Source organism: Nelumbo nucifera, chromosome 1 (assembly GCF_055504915.1).
Source record: "Nelumbo nucifera cultivar China Antique chromosome 1, China Antique-T2T, whole genome shotgun sequence".
NCBI classification, from domain to species: domain Eukaryota; kingdom Viridiplantae; phylum Streptophyta; class Magnoliopsida; order Proteales; family Nelumbonaceae; genus Nelumbo; species Nelumbo nucifera.
Genome location: NC_142649.1, coordinates 175,147,707 through 175,167,358, shown reverse-complemented (window position 1 = coordinate 175,167,358; position 19,652 = coordinate 175,147,707). Strand labels below are relative to the sequence as shown.

The following is a 19,652-nucleotide window of genomic DNA, read 5'->3' as shown; positions in this document are numbered from 1 at the left end:
GTAGGGGGAACCTTGCGGAGAGGACTGATGAGTTATTATTTGAATTGAAAGTAAGGTTGGTAGAGCTACTTAGTTTGTTAGCCCCCTGCATAGTTTTTGAGTTCATAAAAAATGTAAACTATAAAGTGATAGCTTCAAAAAAGTGAGGACTTAGCTTTGGTAAGATGAGAACTTAGCTTTTGTAGGATGAGAACTTAGCTTTTCGTAGCGTTTCCCACAGACGGCGCCAATTGATGTAACCGTTTTTGGTCACGTACCATTTTTTGTGATGAATAATTTTTTTGGCTAAGTACCTCGTTGTTTGACCCGGTGGTGACGTGCCTTGGTGATGAGCTACTTGGTGGCGAACTCCCTCGGGGAGAACTTCTTGGTGACGAACTGCTTGGTGGCGAACTACCCAGTGGCGAGCTCCTTGGTGGAGAGCTACTTGGTGGCGAACTGCTTGGTGGCGAACTGCCTGGTGGCGCTCCCTGGTGGCGAACTGGCTGGGGGCGAACTGCCTGGTGGCGCTCCCTGGTGGCGAACTGCCTGGGGGCGAACTACCTGGTGGCAAACTGCCTCGTAGCGAACTGCCTGGTGGCGAACTCCTTGGTGGCGAACTTCCTGATGGCGAACTACCTGGTGGCGAGCTGCCTGGTGGCGAGCTGCCTGGTGGCGAACTGCCTGGTGGCGAACTGCCTGGTGGCGAACTGCCTAGTGGTGAACTCCCTGGTGGCGAACTGCCTAATGGCGAACTGCCTGGTGGCGAACTGCCTGGTGGTGAACTGCTTGGTGGCGAACTGCCGGGTGGCGAACCGCTTGGTGGCGAACTGCCTGGTGGTGCTCCCTGGTGGCGAACTCCTTGGGGGCGAACTGCCTGGTGGCAAACTGCCTGGTGGCGAACTGCCTGGTGGCAAACTGCCTGGTGGCGAACTGCCTGGTGCTGAACTGCCGGGTGGCGAACTGCTTGGTGGCGAACTGCCTGGTGGTGCTCCCTGGTGGCGAACTGCCTGGGGGCGAACTGCCTAGGGGCGAACTGCTTGGTGGCAAACTGCCTGGTGGTGAACTGCCTGGTGGTGAACTGCTTGGTGGCGAACTGCCTGATGGCGAACTGCCTGGTGGCGAGCTGCCTGGTGGCGAACTGCCTGGTGGCGAACTGCCTGGTGGTGAACTGGCGGGTGGCGAACTGCTTGGTGGCGAACTGCCTGGTGGTGCTCCCTGGTGGCGAACTGCCTGGGGGCAAACTGCCTAGTGGCGAACTGCCTGGTGGCAAACTGCCTGGTGGCGAACTGCCTGGTGGTGAACTGCCTGGTGGCGAACTGCCTGATGGTGAACTGCCTGGTGGCGAGCTGCCTGGTGGCGTACTGCCTGGTGGCGAATTGCCTGGGGGTGAACTGCCTAGTGGTAAACTCCCTGGTGGCGAACTGCTTGGTGGCGAACTGCCGGGTGGCGAACTGCTTGGTGGCGAACTGCCTGGTGGTGCTCCCTGGTGGCGAACTGCGTGGGGGCGAACTGCCTAGTGGCGAATTGCCTGGTGGCAAACTGCCTGGTGGCGAACTGCCTAGTGGCAAACTGCCTGATGGCGAACTGCCTGGTGGCGAGCTTCCTGGTGGCGCACTGCCTGGTGGCGAACTGCCTGGGGGCGAACTGCCTAGTGGTAAACTCCCTGGTGGCGAACTGCCTGATGGCGAACTCGTCACTTGACTTGCTCCTAGGCGGTCTGCAACTCAGAGGATGGTGGAGCTCCCTGGTGAAACGCAACCCGACTACCCTCCGCGTGAGGTGATTTTCTCTCCTTTGTAGACAGCGGGAGCTGAGGGACTTGCGAGAACTGAATCAGAGGACCCGGGGGTATTTTCCCGGCGGGGACTCTCCGATGCCTAAGTTAGCATTCTGATTATAGAGGGCTTGGAGAGAAATGAGAGAGCTAGAGAGCGGGGGTTACCATCCTTTTTTCTCTCCTCTGGCTTTGGGGGTCGGAGTCCTTATATAGTGGTGCCCTCGCGGGTTAGGTGGGTGAAAAGCCTTCAAATGGTAAGACGTCATATCCCGTCAGAACCGGGGTACGATGATGAACTCCTCGAGGTTGTCAGGCTGGCGCTTGTGCCAGGCGGCCAGGTCGGCGCCTGGGCCAGGTTGTCAGGTCGGCGCCTATGTCTGTCGGTGGGTCGGTGTTCGGGCCAGGTTGCCAGGCCGGCGCCTGTGTCTGTCGGCGGGTCGGTGTCCGGGCCAGGTTGCCAGGTCGGCGCCTGTGTCCGGGCCAGGTTGTCAGGTCGGCGCCTGTGTCAGTCGGCGGGTCGGTGTCCGGGCCAGGTTTCCAGGTTGGCGCCTGTGTCCGGGTCAGGTTGTCAGGTCGGCACCTGTGTCCGGGTCATGTTGTCAGGTCTGCGCCTGTGTCCGGGCCAGATTGCCAGGTTGGCGCCTGTGTCCGGGCCAGGTTGCCAAGTCGGCGCCTATGGCAGGCTAATCTGGCCAGGTCGCGTAGGCCGCGCGCAGGTCGCACCAGGTCGCGCAGGCCGCGCCAGGCCGCGTGCAGGTCGCGCCAGGCCAGCCAGACCGGTGCCTGGGGGGGACACCAACATGGTAAGTTGTTGCCTGGGTGCTTGCCTAGTTGTCACGAGGTGCCACGTGTCACAATTTCACTGGAGGGCCAAATCTGCCCTCATCAATTGCCCCCCACTCCCGAGCTGGGAGTAACTCAGCGAAGGGAGTAGATTTCTTTTGGCCCGTAAGTCGACGAGCTAGTAAGTTTTGATTCAATTCCTTAGGCTTTGGGAGCTGCCTGTATGTGGCGAGCTGCCTGTAAGACAAGGGGGTCTCCGCCAGTTCAGTAGTGTAGCCCTTAGGCTCTGGGGCAACTTATAGTTCACTTTTGCTGATTTTGTTCCTGCTGAGAAAGTGATTGGATATTTAGCAATAGTGTGGTCCGCAGGCTTTGGGAGTGACTCGTAGTCTACTCTTTTTTGACTTTTGCTCGTGCCAGAGAGGCGACCGGGCCTTAAGCAGTAATGTGGCCCGTAGGCTTTGGGAGTGACTCGTAGTCTACTCTTTTTTGACTTTCCCGTGCCGAAGAGGCGACCGGGTCTTATGCAGTAATGTGTTCCGTAGGCTTTTTGGGAGTGACTCGTAGTCTACTCTTTTTTGACTTTTGCCCTGTCGGAGAGGCGACCGGGTCTTAAGTAGTAATGTGGCCCGTAGGCTTTTGGGAGTGACTCATAGTCTACTCTTTTTTTACTTTTGCCCATGCCGAAGAGGCGACCGGGTCTTAAGCAGTAATGTGGCCCGTAGGCTTTTGGGAGTGACTCGTAGTCTACTCTTTTTTGACTTTTGCCCATGTCGGAGAGGCGACCGGGTCTTAAACAGTAATGTGGCCCGTAGGCTTTTTGGGAGTGACTCGTAGTCTACTCTTTTTTGACATTTCCCGTGCCGGAGAGGCGACCGGGTCTTAAGCAGTAATGTGGCCCGTAGGCTTTGCTTGTGAGGTGTCGATCTATGATTGTGCTGCATCAGCTTCGTAATGCCGGTCACCCACTCCTACAAGAAGCTATTAGGAGCTCGACCTTCGGGGGCAACACTACTAACTTTAGGTTGCCAGCTCACACAGGAGCCTTGGAAGGCTCGACCGATAAGGGCGCCTATGTCGTCTGTTGGCCGTCAACTCCTGCGGAAGCCACGAAGAGCTCATCTCTGTAGGGGGGACCTTGCAGAGAGGACTGATGAGGCATTATCTGAATTGAAAGTAAGGTTGGTAGAGCTACTTAGTTTGTTAGCCCCCTACATAGTTTTTGAGTTCATAAAAAATGTAAACTATAAAGTGATAGCTTCAAAAAAGTGAGGACTTAGCTTTGGTAAGATGAGAACTTAGCTTTTGTAGGATGAGAACTTAGCTTTTCGTAGCGCTTCCCACAGACGGCGCCAATTGATGTAACCGTTTTTGGTCACGTACCATTTTTTGTGATGTATAAATTTTTTGGCTAAGTACCTTGTTGTTTGACCCGGTGGTGACGTGCCTTGGTGATGAGCTACTTGGTGGCGAACTCCCTGGGGGAGAACTGCTTGGTGGCGAACTACCTAGTGGCGAGCTCCCTGGTGGAGAGCTACTTGGTGATGAACTGCCGGGTGGCGAACTGCTTGGTGGCGAACTGCCTAGTGGTGCTCCCTGGTGGCGAATTGCCTGGGGGCGAACTGCCTAGTGGCGCTCCCTGGTGGTGAACTGCTTGGGGGCGAACTGCCTGGTGGCGCTCCCTGGTGGCGAACTGCCTGGTGGCGAACTGCCTGGTGGCAAACTGCCTGGTGGCGAACTGCCTGGTGGTGAACTCCCTGGTGGCGAACTGCCTGATGGCGAACTGCCTGGTGGCGATATATTTTTCTCATCATTAAATTCTTGTAATTAAATCCGCAATATTAATTTTAATAGTACAAAATTAAATATTTTGAAAACAAAACCATTTTCTTCCCTCTCGGTGGTGGGTAAGCAATGTAGGAAGTATCTTTATTAATGATGAAAACGGAATGTCAAATTCAAAAACCACCTAGAAATGAATTGATGTCACAGTCAAATAATAAAATTTTTAGTAATAGAAAATACCAAGAAACACAAAATAAAAAAAAAAGATAAAGAAAATTTTGGGCACATATCTAATGTTATATATTTATAAAAAAATAAAATATTGGGTACATCTATAATATTGTGCATTCATTATATTGAACAAAAATAAGTTTTATAAATAAGAAATAATTTTATCAATGATGAGAATGTAATACAAAAAATGTCAACCTAGAAATTAAACAATTTTTATTTTTAGATGGTGGGTTAGTGGTTTGAGTCAAATGATACCATAGACAAACAAAAATTAAGTGTGATAAGTAAAAAATATTTTATATAATATAAATGAAATATATAATTTAAAGGAAAAATTATAATCAAAGTCGATTGTACATTTAAAATTAGGTTGCAGGTTGGTCCAGAAACCAACAAAACTTTGACAATCAGCTCTACGTTTCAAATTATAAAAACCCCCGCCATGTCTAGGGGTGGCAAATGGGTGGGTTGGATTGGGTAAGGGTTGAATATCATTCCACCCATATTGACCCACCAACCCACCATGGCCCATAATCAATCCTAGTTAAAGGGTCATAACCAACCCTAACCTTAACCCACCCTAACCCATTCATATTGACCCACTTGACCCATCCATATTGACCTTTAACCACCCTCACCCATACTAACCCACTTACCCTCACCTATAAATACAAAAAAAGGGTCGGGATGACCTGTATATGCAAATAATAAATTTTGAGAGAATAATCTCTCTCAAGACTGCCACGTGATGAAAACGAGTAAGGTAAACCTGTATACCCGAAAATGCAAAAATTGTAGATAAATGCAGAAAATTGAAGAAAAATTGCAGAAATGCAAAAAAAAAAAACAAACTAGAAAATTGTAGAAAATACCAAAAATACCTAAAATTATGAAAAATACTAAAAAAATATAGAAATTTTAGAACTTTTACAGAAAAATCAGAAAATATGCAAAAAAATACCAGAAATTATAGGAAATGCATGGAAAACACCAAAAAATGCAAAAAAGCACAAAAAATTTGTAGAAGATGCAGAAAAATACCAAAAATTGCAAAAATGCAAAAAAAAAATACAAAAAAATGCAAAAAATAACAAGAAAATTGCAGAAAAGACAAAAAAATGCATAACTTTTATAAAAGTGCCTTCGCAAAAGTACTTTTATGAAAGTACTTCTACAAAAGTACTTCTATAAAAGTGCTTTGATAAAAGTACTTTCATAAAAGCACTTTTATAAAAGTGCTTTTATGAATTTATAAAAATTCTTTCGTAAAAGTACTTTTATAAAAGTGTTTTTGTAAAAGTACTTTTATAAAAGTGCTTTTATGCTTTCATAAAAGTACTTTAATAAAAATGCTTTAGTGTAAAAGTACTTTTTGTATAAGTGCTTTTTTAAAAGTGCTTTTATGCTTTCCTAAAAGTACTTTTATAAAAGTGCTTTTGTGTAAAAGTACTTTTATGCTTTCATAAAAGTGTTTTCGTAAAAGTAATTTAATAAAAGTGTTTTAATGTAAAATTACTTTTGTAAAAGTACTTTTAGGAAAGCATAAAAGCACTTTAATAAAAGTGTAAAAGTACTTTTCGTAAAAGTACTTTAATAAAAGTGCTTTCATATAAAAGTACTTTTGTAAAAGTGCTTTCATAAAAGTACTTTTATGAAAGTGCTTTATGCTTTCATAAAAGTGTTTTCATAAAAGTACTTTCATAAAGTGTTTTTGTAAAAGTACTTTCATGTAAAAGTGCTTTTATAAAAGTCTTTTATAAAATTGCATTTGTAAAAGTGCTTTTGTATAAAATTGCATGTGAACACGAAAGTTAATAAAATCCATTTTATTTCACTTTTATTGTCAAAATCAAATGTGGCATAGTGGTTTGGAAGTGTAATGAGATGTTGGCGTAATAGGAGGCTTGAATTCGTATCACTACAACTTCTAGTTTTTGTGATTTGGCGAGTATAAGTAGAGTTGACTTTGACCCATACCATCTTTTCCCGCGCGACCCAACCCATCTTGACCCTAATGGGTACCCTCAACCCAACCCACCCTAATCCTTTTCCACTGACCCTAATGGATTGCTCGACCCATATTGACCCACTAGTAGATTGGGTGGGTATGGGTGGGTTCCAAGGTGTGTGGGTTGGGGTCAAGATTGCTAGCCCTAGCCATGTCATTGGAGGCTTATATGGCTGTTGCCAACATGAAACTCTTAGTCCATGTTGGATACAACAAAAAACCTATACCAAAAATAGGTTTTCAATTTCTCTTCCACTCCCTCTGTCTCTCAATCTCCCTCCCTTCTCTCTCACTCTCACAGTCATCTTTCGATTTCTTGCTCCCCTGTCTCCCACTCTCTCAGTTTCAGTCTATAGCCAAATCAAAAGCTCTCTTTCCCTCCCTCTCTCTCTCTCTCTATTGTTCTCCCTCTTGGTCAATATCTCATTCTCCCTCAATCTCTATCGTTCTCTAGTTGGTGTAAAATTCATAGCCAAGAGCTTCTTGTGAATTTTTATCAAATTGATGTAATAATATTTTAACCATACCAAGTTGGTCTCATGTTCTTTTATACGATCTCATTAATACCATATACGTGTGTAAGAAAATAAAAAAAAATGAGAGAGGGAGTGGGAGAGAAATTGAGGGAGAATGAGAAATCGACCGAGAAAGAGAATAAGAGAGATTGAGGGAGAATGATAGGTAGAGAGAGAAAATGAGAGAAATTGATATAGAAAATGTAAATATAGAAACTAAAAATCAATTTTATTTATTCTCAAATCACATAGTCGTTGAGCATATAAAAATGACAGTGAGGAGTGTAAGGGAGATTGAGAGAGAGAGGGAGAGAGAGAGAGAGAGAAACTAAAAACCTTTTTTTTTTTTTTTTAATTTTCCAATCACCCAACATTAAATGACAATTTTAGTATATACTTTTTGTTGTGTCCAGCATGGATTAAGAGTCCCATGTTGGCAACAACCACATAAGCCTCCGATGATATGGTAAGGTTTTTATAATTTGAAATGTAGAGCCAGTTGTCAAAGTTTTGTTGGTTTATAGACCAACTTATAGCCTAATTTTAAATTTACAGTCGGCTCTGACTATAATTTTCCCTAATTTGAAACTAATCCAAAAGCGAAGCTATTTTCTTATCTAGATGATGGGTCAATGGTCTAACTTTTCAAAGAAACCTATGATGTCATAATTGAATAATAAATATTTAAATTTATTTTTAATCATATGATATATCTAAAATTCAAATAATTAATATGAAGAAAAATTTCTCACGTACACAAATGTGCTTAATTACTAGTACTAAACAAAATAGCAGAAATCCTATTAAAATTGAAACGATACTAAGTTTTTATTCCATTACAATGTATTCACGTTATTGATTGAATTTACTTGAAGCCCAAAACCATGACTATGATTTGATGGCATATTTTAGAGCACCAGGGATGTGAATGTTCATCAAATAGTCTTCCCACTCAATGCATTTTGTATCAAAACAAAATGTGTTTGCATCAGCAGCATTCTTGAAGGTGGCCATTCGGAGCTTCTCTAAATTTGTATCATCAAAGCTGCATATGTACATACATGACAACAAAAATTACAGTTAATATATCACAGAACCTTTTTTTTTTCATTTCAATCAACATGAATTTCCGAGAGGATTTGAGAGAAATATCAGTTATAGAAATTGCAAGTAGAGAACATGGAGAGAGATACATACATTCCTTTAAAGAATAAGAATGGCTGGTAAAGCTTCATCAGAAACATTAAATATTTGATTTTCCGATTGAGTTCCTTGTATCGGTGTTGGAAATGCCGACAAGATGCTATGTTCAGAACTTGCAAACCCTAAATGAAAAAACAAACAGAAATAAGAATGAGATATTACTTACATGGAAAATCCAAACAATTGATCTGATGTAGGTTTAAACGAAATCGAGCAGCAGATTAAAGATTAATGCCCAATTTAATAAGTAGTACTTTTCATATTTTAACTTGGCATGTTAAATTTTTCTTTGGAAGATATTGAGATTTATATCCTTTATTAAGTTACATGTATAATTTAGCTTGGCATATTAAAAATTTTCTTCATGCTTGATCCTATCCCATCCCATCCAGTTATACATACATATGGACACTTTTTAGAATATTAAGTTGAAGTTTTTTGAGAGTGTCTATTTAAATTTATAGATATATTCTAGTAATATACACATTCATTGATTGAGTATTGAATCAAACTGGTAATCAAATTCAAATCCACATTTTACCTATTTGTTGGATATTAATTTTAATTCAAAAATATCAGATTAGTTCAGAATTACCCATACTCAAATCTTTTCCAACTCATTTGAAGCTTTAGGCAATACAGGGAGCCTTTGTGTACATCTTTGATTCAATGGTTTTGAAAACCAATATAATTTTTGTAAGAAGAAATGATTTAAGCATCCATAATTTGACAATGGATATAGCCAAGGTTTTAAAAATCGATGTGAAACTGGAACTATTCTGGTGGTCATCGGTTTTTGGGTCGATGACTCGATTGTCTGGTTCGAATGGATGGTTCCTTCTAACTTAAAATTTAAAAAATAATTAAAATAAAAAACAGCCAGAAACTGTTGATAGTTGAACTGTCTGGGTCAGAGGGTCGCTGACCAATTCAATAGTTTTTGGCCAAAAAAGGATCGAGTTTAGGGTAAAATGGAACCGATTGCCTAAATGGTTTCTGGGCTGAATAATCCAACCATCAAAGCCGACGGTAGTTTAAAAACACTAGATATAACATTGAACAGAACAGAATGGCGAGACAGAATTCATGATGAAGCCGACCCATATAATTGGGACAAGAGGCTTAGATGATGATTAATATGGTTTTGAGATCTAACCTTCAATGGCAGCATGTATCGCGTAAGCATGTACCACTGCAATGCATGCTTACTGGTTAGAACTGCATACTTGCGAATCTTGATGGGGTTTCCTTTCTTGTCAACGAATGGATTATTGATAGAGAAGTAGCGGTGAACGTATTCATGAACTCTGCTGCCTTTGATGGGATTACTTCTAGAGGAACCCACTTGGTAAATGAACTCTTTGCGCTGATTGGCATGGGCAACCATGGCTGCAACCATGGAATTCACCACCATGTCTCCTGGGATCTGTGAAATCTTGCATCTTATATTGCAATTACTTATTGACAACACTAACAAATTATAAATATATTTGAATAATTTAACATACCAAGTCAACAATCATCTCCAGACCACAAGCCCAGAACGTCATTTTGGCTTTGGCGTATGCAGTCATCATTGCATCAACAGTTCTATAACCCAGAAAAACATTAAGCGATGAAAATGCTTTTTAACATCCGAAGATTATGCAGGAAAGGTTGTATGTTTTAATTGAAAGAGAAGCTAATATAATTCATTAAGGTTGTGTAGATTACCTAAAACCTTCAATCCAACCTGGGAATGGTTCTCTGTAAGTGCTTGTCACAATAGTTGGACGCATGATAACGAGGGGAACATTCTCTCTCATTTGCCCCAGAAGCATCTCACCCATTGCCTTTGTAAACACATAGGTGTTTGGCCACCCATGAAGTCTTGCTCTGACAGAAAGAAAATGAAATGAATTCATTTACATATAAAATAATAGAATGATGGACATAACGCTGTTCAAATTTTGTAAAAAAAATGACAATATCTAGTTATCTACTACCTACCGGGTTTTATGCTCTTTGTTTTGTTTTTTAACTCCTTTTCTTATCCAATCCAATCTGCCCAGCCCAGGTCTAGCCTCGCCAAAGAAAAAGTAGGATGGGCTGAGTCTGGGCTTCAAAACTCAAGGCCCGGATGGCCCATATTTACAAGGTCGAGTTAGAAGATTCATTAAACGAATCCATCCATTTTTGCCAATTCTGTAAAATTCAGCCCAAAGCATTTGGGACATCTGGTAAATCCGGAGTCTCCCCTATGCAGTGGAAGGTATGGATCTGTTACATCAGCATCAGCCCTCCCCGTGGCTGAAAAGATGTAGATTATGTATGCGTTTTGTATTATTTTTGTTTATTAAATAAATGTTTGTATTTGATTTGTTTTTAAAATCGAGAAAAGTATTTGATAGATCGTTTATTGATAATTAGGCATCACATCAGCGGAATAGTGGATAAATGCTCATTCATTGGGGAAGTGCTAAAATGAAACTTCCCGCAACAATATGCTTATAAATCAAAACCCACTTTTATAAAATCACAGACTATACATATTGCTATGACCCCACCTTAGGCCAACAATAAATTGAAGGCCATGATCGATTCATGGTTTAGCCCTAAGTTAAAAACCATATATGGACTCACCAACTACATACTCTACATTGTCCATTGGATTTGCGACATGTTTAATGTAAAACTTAGGATGTGTTATGTAAGATTGTTTGGCCTTTTTGCTCAAAACAAATCGACTACAAGGAGGGTCTACAGCTGATATGGGTTGCTGGTGTGTGGGTGAAAGAGAGAGAGAATATATATACTCAAACTAACCTTTGAAGTCCCAACTGTTTCATTGCAAGTTTCTCTTCATCTTTTGTTGCTCGCTTTGCCCACAGATCCTGCAAACCTTGTTCGACTATCTTTAGCTCTTTCATGATGTCTAAACTCAACTTCCCATTGAGCGTTTCTCCCATTTTAAATGGTTTTTCTAATATGATTCCCGGTTTTTCACCAGCCGCATAAGCTACAAAACCATGCATTCTCTTGGTTTGTCAAAACCCAACCTCATAAATAAAATAATAAATAAAAGGGAGAATGATTGTTCAGTACATTGTAAGAATTCTTAGCCCCACAGTAGAATTAGGGTAGGTGCCATCTTGGAATTAATGACAATACACGGTGGTGTTTTAGGGTGGAGGTATATACAGTATGGTGCAGTATACTTTTCCGTAAATAAAATAAGGAGATAATTAGACTATATTCCACCTTAGAATTCTGAATTAAATTGCAAACCTATAACAATTAAAAATTATAAGCACCACCTATAATACCTATACATGTCTTTGAATTGGCATCAATTCCGACTTGGCACCTAGAGCTAGAATTTCAAAGGGTGGACTGAACAGCAAAAACCCTAAAATCAGAGGAAAGAATAACAACTATAGGTAGGAAGAATTAATTGTGTATTTGTACGAACCAGTTGATACATGTATAAGCGTCTGCAATTTAACACATCCTTTTGCAAAGTCCAAGACATGCTTAGCTCCTAAGACATTGATATTCAGTGCTGTATCATACCTGCAAAAAAGGGAAGAACAAACTTGTTTTCTTCATTTTCTCACTTTTATTATTTAGGCTCTGTTTGCTGTGCTAATTTCAATTAAGATGCTATAAATTTTGGAGTGCAAATAGGCTGAATGTAGATTCTAGTTTTCTTTTTGCTTCAGAAGCCGTCTTATTTGTTTATTGGGAGAAGTAAAATAATATGCAGAAGAAAGGTCATTGTTTGAGTGCATGATGAGGATCAAGATAGGAGGAAGGTGGTGCAAATTTTGCATCAGTATTTTAATTAAAATTTGCACTGCTAATGGGTATGTATATATATACCCAAGTCCCAAATAGAGTCTTAATTAGTTTCTTAAACTAATTTAATGATCCCCAGGCTTTATTAAATTACCTCTCATCAAACTTGGTAGTGGCAGCTGAGTGAACGATGAAGTCGACTTCTCCCCAAATTTCTTCGAGCAAATTAGAATCACTAATCCCCAAGTTCTCCCAAGTGACATCCCCAGCAACCGGAGTCACCTTGTCTGAAATGAAGGAATCCATACATTCACCATGTTTCTGTCTTAGAACCCGAAATAACTCTTTCCCCACAACCTACAATATATAATAAATTCATGAGTTATTATTTACAAATTTCACCTCTCTCTCTCTCTCAAAGTCAAGAACCCCACTTAGGCACTTACCTCATTAGACAGTCGCTCTTGGGCTGACTTGGCATCTGCAACTCTCAAAAGAAGGAAAAGCCTCTTAACATTAGGCTGAATACGTAGCACTTTCTCCACAAACACTACGTACACATGATCAGAAGAAGCAGAGAGTTAATATTTGAAGTTATTAAAACATGCTCTCTGTGTGCCAATGAGAGCATGTGAATAGCAAAATTATTTCTTAGAAAAAGACTGAAACATAATGTTTTGGAGTACTCTTTGCTAGAAAGCCAGTAGAGCCGGTGACTAAGATGGACTTGTTCTCCAGAGAGCAAGCAATTCCAGGTAATTGATCCATTGGAAATTGAAAGAGAACGTAACAGACGAAACCCAAGGCTGAAGAGACTCTATCACTCCTTAGGTATTTGTAGAACTATATGGTGAAAGGATCCTCATTAATGGACGAGCTATAACAGAGAGTAAATGTCACGTGCGTCGTGATCTAGACTGCTCAGAACCAGAGACATCAAGTTAATATGACAGCAGTCCACAGCATCACTTTTAAAGATATATGGGTGAGAAGCTCCACAACATTTAGTATTTTATTTTGATGCTTTCGGCGTGTACGGATAAGTTTTTTTTTTTTTGCACTCGGATTTCTTACTAACTTTTCCTACCCACCACACTCTATTCGCCGTGAATTGGAGCCACACAATCTCCATTATGAATTGAGAGATGTGTGGCTGCATTTTACGGCGGATAGAGAATGGGTAGGAAAAGTTAATAGGAAATCTGGGCTCTTTTTTTTTGAGGTGGCCACGCGTTACGTTGTCTCTGAACCATCTTTCTCTTCCTTTTCCTTTCTTTTCCTACATTTTTCCTTCAAACCAAACATATCCTTAAGGGTTCATGGTTTGCCCCTTTACTAGGTGTACAGATATTAAGTGCCAACCCCACTTTGACCCAACCCTATTGAGTTAACATGGGATCTACTACCCACAGGATACTATAGCCACACATGCACGGGAACAATTCTTATATTTGTATATCTTCATTCATGGAGAGATGTTCCTGATGTGCAGTTATAATGTCATGTGGGTAGTATGGATAGCATTCTTGGATTTGGGATCTCCTGCCAACAAAATACATTCTAATCCTCCACCAATTTCATCTAACACCCAACATTTCACTGAGACCTGCCATGTATGAGATGTGTGATGTCAGGTTATATTGGTAGGCTGTTGGAATGCATTTTATTGAAGAGGTGAGATGTCCAGTATGAGATCACGTTGAAAGGGTGTTAGAATTTATTTTATTGGCAGGAGATCCAGACTCCATGAAAAGCATGAATAATCAAGGATTTGGGAAGGACACCGGGTCGTGAATTAGATCAACAACCTCAATCCCCATACTCAGAGTATGCACTATGCACACAGTTTTTGCTTCTAGGAAATCGGGTCTCGGAGGTTAGACGGTGTTAGTTCAATGGAATCAAATATGCGCTAATTGAAATGGGGTTGGGGGCTGAAATTTGCCCCCATTAATGGAGGATGCATGAACTGAGAAATTTTCGAAACCCAAATCAATTTGCCATGTGGAAGGTTAGGTTACTCTATGATTGACCTTCTTCAATGAACTTGACTAGCAAACCGTTCATGTGAAAGGCTAGTGGATATGACAAATTTTTGGTTGTGCTGTCTATTAATATGTATAAAATTTATAGACAAAAAGTCAGCTTTGGTATGCCTTAAACTGCAGTGATCTAGGGTGATGCATTTTGCAGATAGTGCTGGAAAGCCCTTTGCATTACCATAAATTGATCGGTGGTAGTATTTTCCAAGAATAACTTGTTACGAGCTTTTCCAATGAAGCAGATGGATCATACTAAACTTTCTTAGACATGATAGGACTTGTTATTTACCAAACTGGTTTTGCATTATACTGTATTATTCTAATGTGATTAGACATGATAACACTTGTTTATTTACCAAACTGGTTTTGCATTGTACTGTATTATTCTGATGTGATAATACATGATAAGACTAGTTATTTACCAAACTGATTTTGTACTATTCTGATGTGATAAGACATGATAAGACTTGTTATTTACCAAACTGGTTTTGCCCCCATTAATGGAGGATGCATGAACTGAGAAATTTTCGAAACCCAAATTAATTTGCCAAGTGGAAGGTTAGGTTACTCTGTGATTGACCTTCTTCGATGAACTTGACTAGCAAACCGTTCATGTGCAAGGCTAGTGGATATGACAAATTTTTGATTGTGCTGTCTATTAATATGTATAAAATTTATAGACAAAAAGTCAGCTTTGGTATGCCTTAAACTGCAGTGATGTAGGGTGATGCAATTTGCAGATAGTGCTGGAAAGCCCTTTGCACTACCATAAATTGATCGGTGGTAGTATTTTCCAAGAATAACTTGTTACGAGCTTTTCCAATGAAGTAGATGGATCATACTAAACTTTCTTAGACATGATAGGACTTGTTATTTCCCAAACTGGTTTTGCATTTTATTGTGCTATTCTGATGTGATAAGACATGATAACACTTGTTATTTACCAAACTGGAGTATTATTCTGATGTGATAATACATGATAAGACTTGTTATTTATCAAACTAATTTTGCATTGTACTGTACGCGTTGTACTGTACTATTCTGATGTGATAAGACATGATAAGACTTGTTATTTACCAAACTGGTTTTGCCCCCATTAATGGAGGATGCATGAACTGAGAAATTTTTCGAAACCCAAATCAATTTGCCAAGTGGAAGGTTATGTTACTCTGTGATTGACCTTCTTTCAAAAAACTTGACTAGCAAACGTCAATCTGCAAGGCTAGTGGATATTGACAAAAAGTCAGCTTTGGTATGCCTGGTTTTGCATTGCACTGTACTATTCTGATGTGATAATGTGAGTCGGTTGGGTTGTAAGTGAATCGGGGTTGAATCCAATTTGAGAACTCCACCAAACCGCTCTTGCATAGTGACATTGGTTTTGCATTGGCTTAGACCTTGATTTCACGTGCAATGTGCCAACATGGTCTGTATATATTCAGGCATGCCCCTGCCTTCGGTATCCACCAAGTCAGTGGGTGTTAGCCTCAGAGGTTATGTAGTTGAGAGGATTTGAGCCAATGCATCAAGTATCTACTTAGAAAAGAGTAGAGTTGGTGGTATAATTAAATAGCGGTTAGATCATTTACACAATTTATTGATGTACGTAGCTGTATTTAAATGCGGCTTGAGGTTTGGGGTTTGAAGCTTCTCCTGCTATAAGGCTGCATTTAACATTGTTGTCTGATATGGGTCATTGTTGTCTGATAATTTTGTTTGGTAAAAAGGATAATATATTACTGAAGAGAAAGAATCAAACAACAGACAACCCCCAACAAATCCTGGGTTACAAGATTAATTTAAACCATCAACAAGTTGTAACATGGTTTTTAAAACCGGTCTGGACCGGATGGTTGGATTGGAAAATCGGAAATCGGTTAAGTGACTGGTTCCGTTTTTCCCTAAAATCGGGTATTTGCAAAAAAAATGTTAATTTGGTCAGTAAATCGTTGACCCGGGTGGTTGAACCTTTCAAACCATTAAATGGCTTTGACCGTTTTTATTTTTATTTGTTTTTTATTTTTTTGTCAGAATGGGCCAACTATTCAGTTTGAATGGTCGGTCCGCTAAAACTGAGAACCGGACCCCTGATTAGTTCGTTCTCTGGGCCCCTGACTGGTTCGATCCTGGACACCAGACCCCTAACCGGTTCAATCGCTCAATCATTTTGGTTGCCCCCACTGTAGCCAAAAGGCTCAACCCAACCTGAGATGACCTGCCTATAAGCAAGCTGGGGTAGAGACAGGCAGCTAGCTAGTATCCATTCTCATGCATGATGGACATTTTCCTAACCCTAGAATGGAATTTGCTTAATTGGCAACACACCCAATTAAGAAATTGAGATAAAGATGTAAGGCCCTTTGGTTTGCAGGAATAGGGGTCTGGAATTGGAATCACAATAGGCTATTCCGGTTCCAACTATTTGGTTGGGCAGAATCGGAATCCCATTCCTATTCCTGCCGGAATAGCATTCCCCCATTTAAGGGAATGGCCATTCCTTGCCCCTCCCTTGGGAATGAAATCTCATTCCTGCTGATTTCAATTCTCATTCTCATTCTTGTCTGAACCAAACAGACAATGGGAATATACCACTTTGATTCTAATTCCGGTTATGAACCAAACTTACCCTACGACTTTTTTTTTTGAAGTTTTTAATTTCACGATGGAACGTGATGGAGCACGACTTGGCGACTCTCACGCGGCAGATGACTCGGATGCCAAATCGGAAGTTTACTCTGTCGGTGGCCGAGCTGAGTCTGGCTGAGCTATATGATTTTGCAAGAGAGAGAGTTAGAGTGTTTGAGGTCTTGAACTAAACTTCTCCCTGCTGAGGTGGTACACCCTACTACAATCGATCCTCCGGTGATCATGTTGATGACCCCTTGGATGAGCCACTCTGGTGGTTGTTGATATCGGGGAGCTTGGTCTCTTTCTTGCTCCTTGTTGGTTTGGGGTGCCTCCCTGCATTGCTCGGTAGGTCGGCTTACTTCTTCTCTCTTGATGAATTGCCTTAGGTACCAACGGCGGATCAATTCTTCGATCTCATCCTTGAGGTTCTTACAGTTCTCTGTATCATGACCAATGTCACAATGGAAATGACAGTATTTATTTGGGTTCGTATTTGTTGGGTCACCCTTCATCTTGGGTGGCCACTTTACATATTCAGCTGATTTAATATGCATTAAAATTTTGCCCCTTTTTTGCATTTAGAGCAGTATAATTTTTATTTTGTACAAGTGGGGTTCTAGATTGTCAGCCTGATCCAGAACTTCGATGAGGAGACTTGATCTTTCTTCTTGCCAACTTGCTTCACCTATTGCAGGGTGACCAACTTCTTTTTGGCGATTTACTCCTTCACCGCGGTTTGCTGCTTCCTACTTCCTCTTCTACTCACTTCCTTTTCCCGAACAACTCTGATCGGGATCCCAATGCATCTTCTGCCTTTAAGAACTTGTTAGCTTCAATGAGGAACCTCTCAATGGAAGTTGGAGGGTTCAACTTGATTTCCAAGCGCAGGTCGGGGTGGCAGACGTTGTTCATTGCCGCGGTGAGTTGTATGGCTGGGTCAAGGTTGGGGATTTGGAGACGCTCCAGGTTGAACCTCTTGATGTATTCGTAGAGTGTCTCATTGGGTCGCTGAACGACATTTAGTAGGCAAGTTACAAATTTGGAGTGCTTTTTGCTGGTGGCGAAGTGAGTGATAAACAGATTGGCGAACTAATCCTAGCTTTTTATGGAGTTGGGGGCCAATCCTAAGTACCACAGCTGAGCTGTATCTCGGAGAGTTGTTGGGAAAGTGATGCATAAACTTGCGTCATTGGCCCTGTGGAGTTGCATTAGGGCCTAGAAGCTGTCAACATGGTCCACAGGGTCTATTGTCCCGTTGTACAACTCAAGATTGGGGGCCTAAAATCTTTGGGTCGAGGAGCAGAAAGCATCTTGGGGGCCAGTGGCAAGGTGTGAGATATAGGCCATCCAAACGAGGTGCTTGCCTAGCTGATTTCTTTGCTTTCATTCTTCTTGTCCATCATACTCATGGATGGAACGAGCTGACTTTTTTTCGATGCACGGTGAGCATGTCTGCGGTGCCTTCTTTTGGACCCTCCAGAGGAACTGGCGGCCTCAGTTCCGATAGATGCGGTTGCCAATCTTTCCACCAGGGGCTGATTCAGGTTCTAATCGGGTACCTGGTTAGGATTTTGACTGGGAACCCGAGCAGGAGATGGGATAATGTTCAGCCCGTCATTCTGTCGCTGCTGTGGTCACGGCTGTTGTATTCGCTAGTTTTGTGGCTGATGCTGGGTCTGTTGCTATAGTGGCTGTTCTTGAGCATTGAATCAAACTGGATAATCTAATTCAAATCCACATTTTACCTATATATTGGATATCAATTTTAATTCAAATCTCTCATATTCTTATCAGCTTGATTCATATTTTACCTCTACCCAAATTTGATCCAAACCATTTATAGAAGGAAATGAAGAACTGTCACATATGACATATATACCAAGTTTTGATTTATTGAATGATTAATGGTGTTGAAAATAATTCTTCATTACGATGGATATAACATTGAACAGAATGAAATGAGATCTAACCATCAATGGTAGCATGTATTGTGTAGCCATGTATGTTGGTCTGTTGGTTGAAGCTAATTTAAATCCATGTAATTGATGTGGATTTCTTTGTGATCTTTTAAGTATATTTCTTCTGTGGCATAAACCAAGCAAACATAGACTTGGTTTCTTCTTTTAATTGCTTTTATACAACTCAGACATAGACATCTGGTAGTAGAAGAAGAGAAATTGATTATGCCATAGAAAGCTTGGGGGAGGGTTTACTGTCGAAGAAGTTGGGGCCCTTGTTGATTTTAGAACTCAAAGACATGTTAAATTAAATTGAAATGTTATTTGGAGTCTAAGACTTCCCTTAGTAGACTCCCATTAGTTTTCAAGTAAAGGGGGCTGGGCTAAGTTGAGGTTTTCTATTGGTGAGGAGTAGCAAGATACTGGTCTGATCACAGGCACTAGCTAGCGAACGCAGACTCCTACAGTGCTAATCCTTTCATAACCAAAATTGATGGGAGTTTTTTTTTTTTTTCATTTGCTCTATTTCGAATCCAATCTCTTCCTCTCTGGCTCTCCCCTCTCTCTCCTTTTCCTCTTGCTTCCGCTCTCCTCTTGCAATTCCGGCCACCACCCAAGCAATACTTCAACAGTTCAATCTTCTTTTAAGATTTTTGGTTTAACACTTTAATTAATTATTCTTTAATTGTCTATCAGTTCATGGAGTCCTCCTAATTAATCTCCATGTCTCTCTTTAATTCCTTGACAAGGAGAGCTCTCGTTGATTAAATTCCAGGGCTGCAAGTCGGGCTGGGTTAGGTTGGGTTGAGGCCAATCCTAGCCCAAACCTACCCCTAACCCAACCCGACCTACCCAATGCTAATTCCTTCAACCCTAACCCAACCCGACCCAACCTGATGTCAACTTCGGGTTGGGTTGGGCTTGGCTTTGGGCCCAACCCAACCTTCCCATTCTTTAAAA

The 19,652-nt window shown here is 41.3% G+C and overlaps 1 protein-coding gene across 1 annotated transcript; it reads right to left on the bottom strand.

Annotated features, from left to right (window-relative positions):
* Window positions 1-7,794: 7,794 nt before the first annotated feature.
* LOC104596330 (fatty acyl-CoA reductase 3-like) lies at window positions 7,795-12,964 on the bottom strand. Its single transcript, XM_010257414.3, has 10 exons — window positions 12,751-12,964; window positions 12,511-12,614; window positions 12,219-12,421; window positions 11,739-11,839; window positions 11,093-11,285; window positions 10,001-10,162; window positions 9,796-9,877; window positions 9,444-9,713; window positions 8,282-8,409; window positions 7,795-8,129 (listed from the first exon to the last, which is right to left on the bottom strand). The coding sequence occupies exons 1-10, from the start codon at window positions 12,830-12,832 to the stop codon at window positions 7,973-7,975; spliced, it is 1,482 nt and encodes a 493-aa protein (XP_010255716.1). The 5' UTR covers window positions 12,833-12,964; the 3' UTR covers window positions 7,795-7,972.
* Window positions 12,965-19,652: the final 6,688 nt, after the last annotated feature.

Coding starts and splice junctions, on each gene's coding strand:
- LOC104596330 (XM_010257414.3), bottom strand. CDS start 12,832: ATGGATCAATTACCTGGAATTGCTTGCTCTCTGGAGAACAAGTCCATC. Junction 11,840..12,218: donor ACTACCAAGTTTGATGAGAG/GTAATTTAATAA, acceptor CCTTTTTTGCAG/GTATGATACAGCACTGAATA. Junction 11,286..11,738: donor GCTTATACATGTATCAACTG/GTTCGTACAAAT, acceptor ATGGTTTTGTAG/CTTATGCGGCTGGTGAAAAA.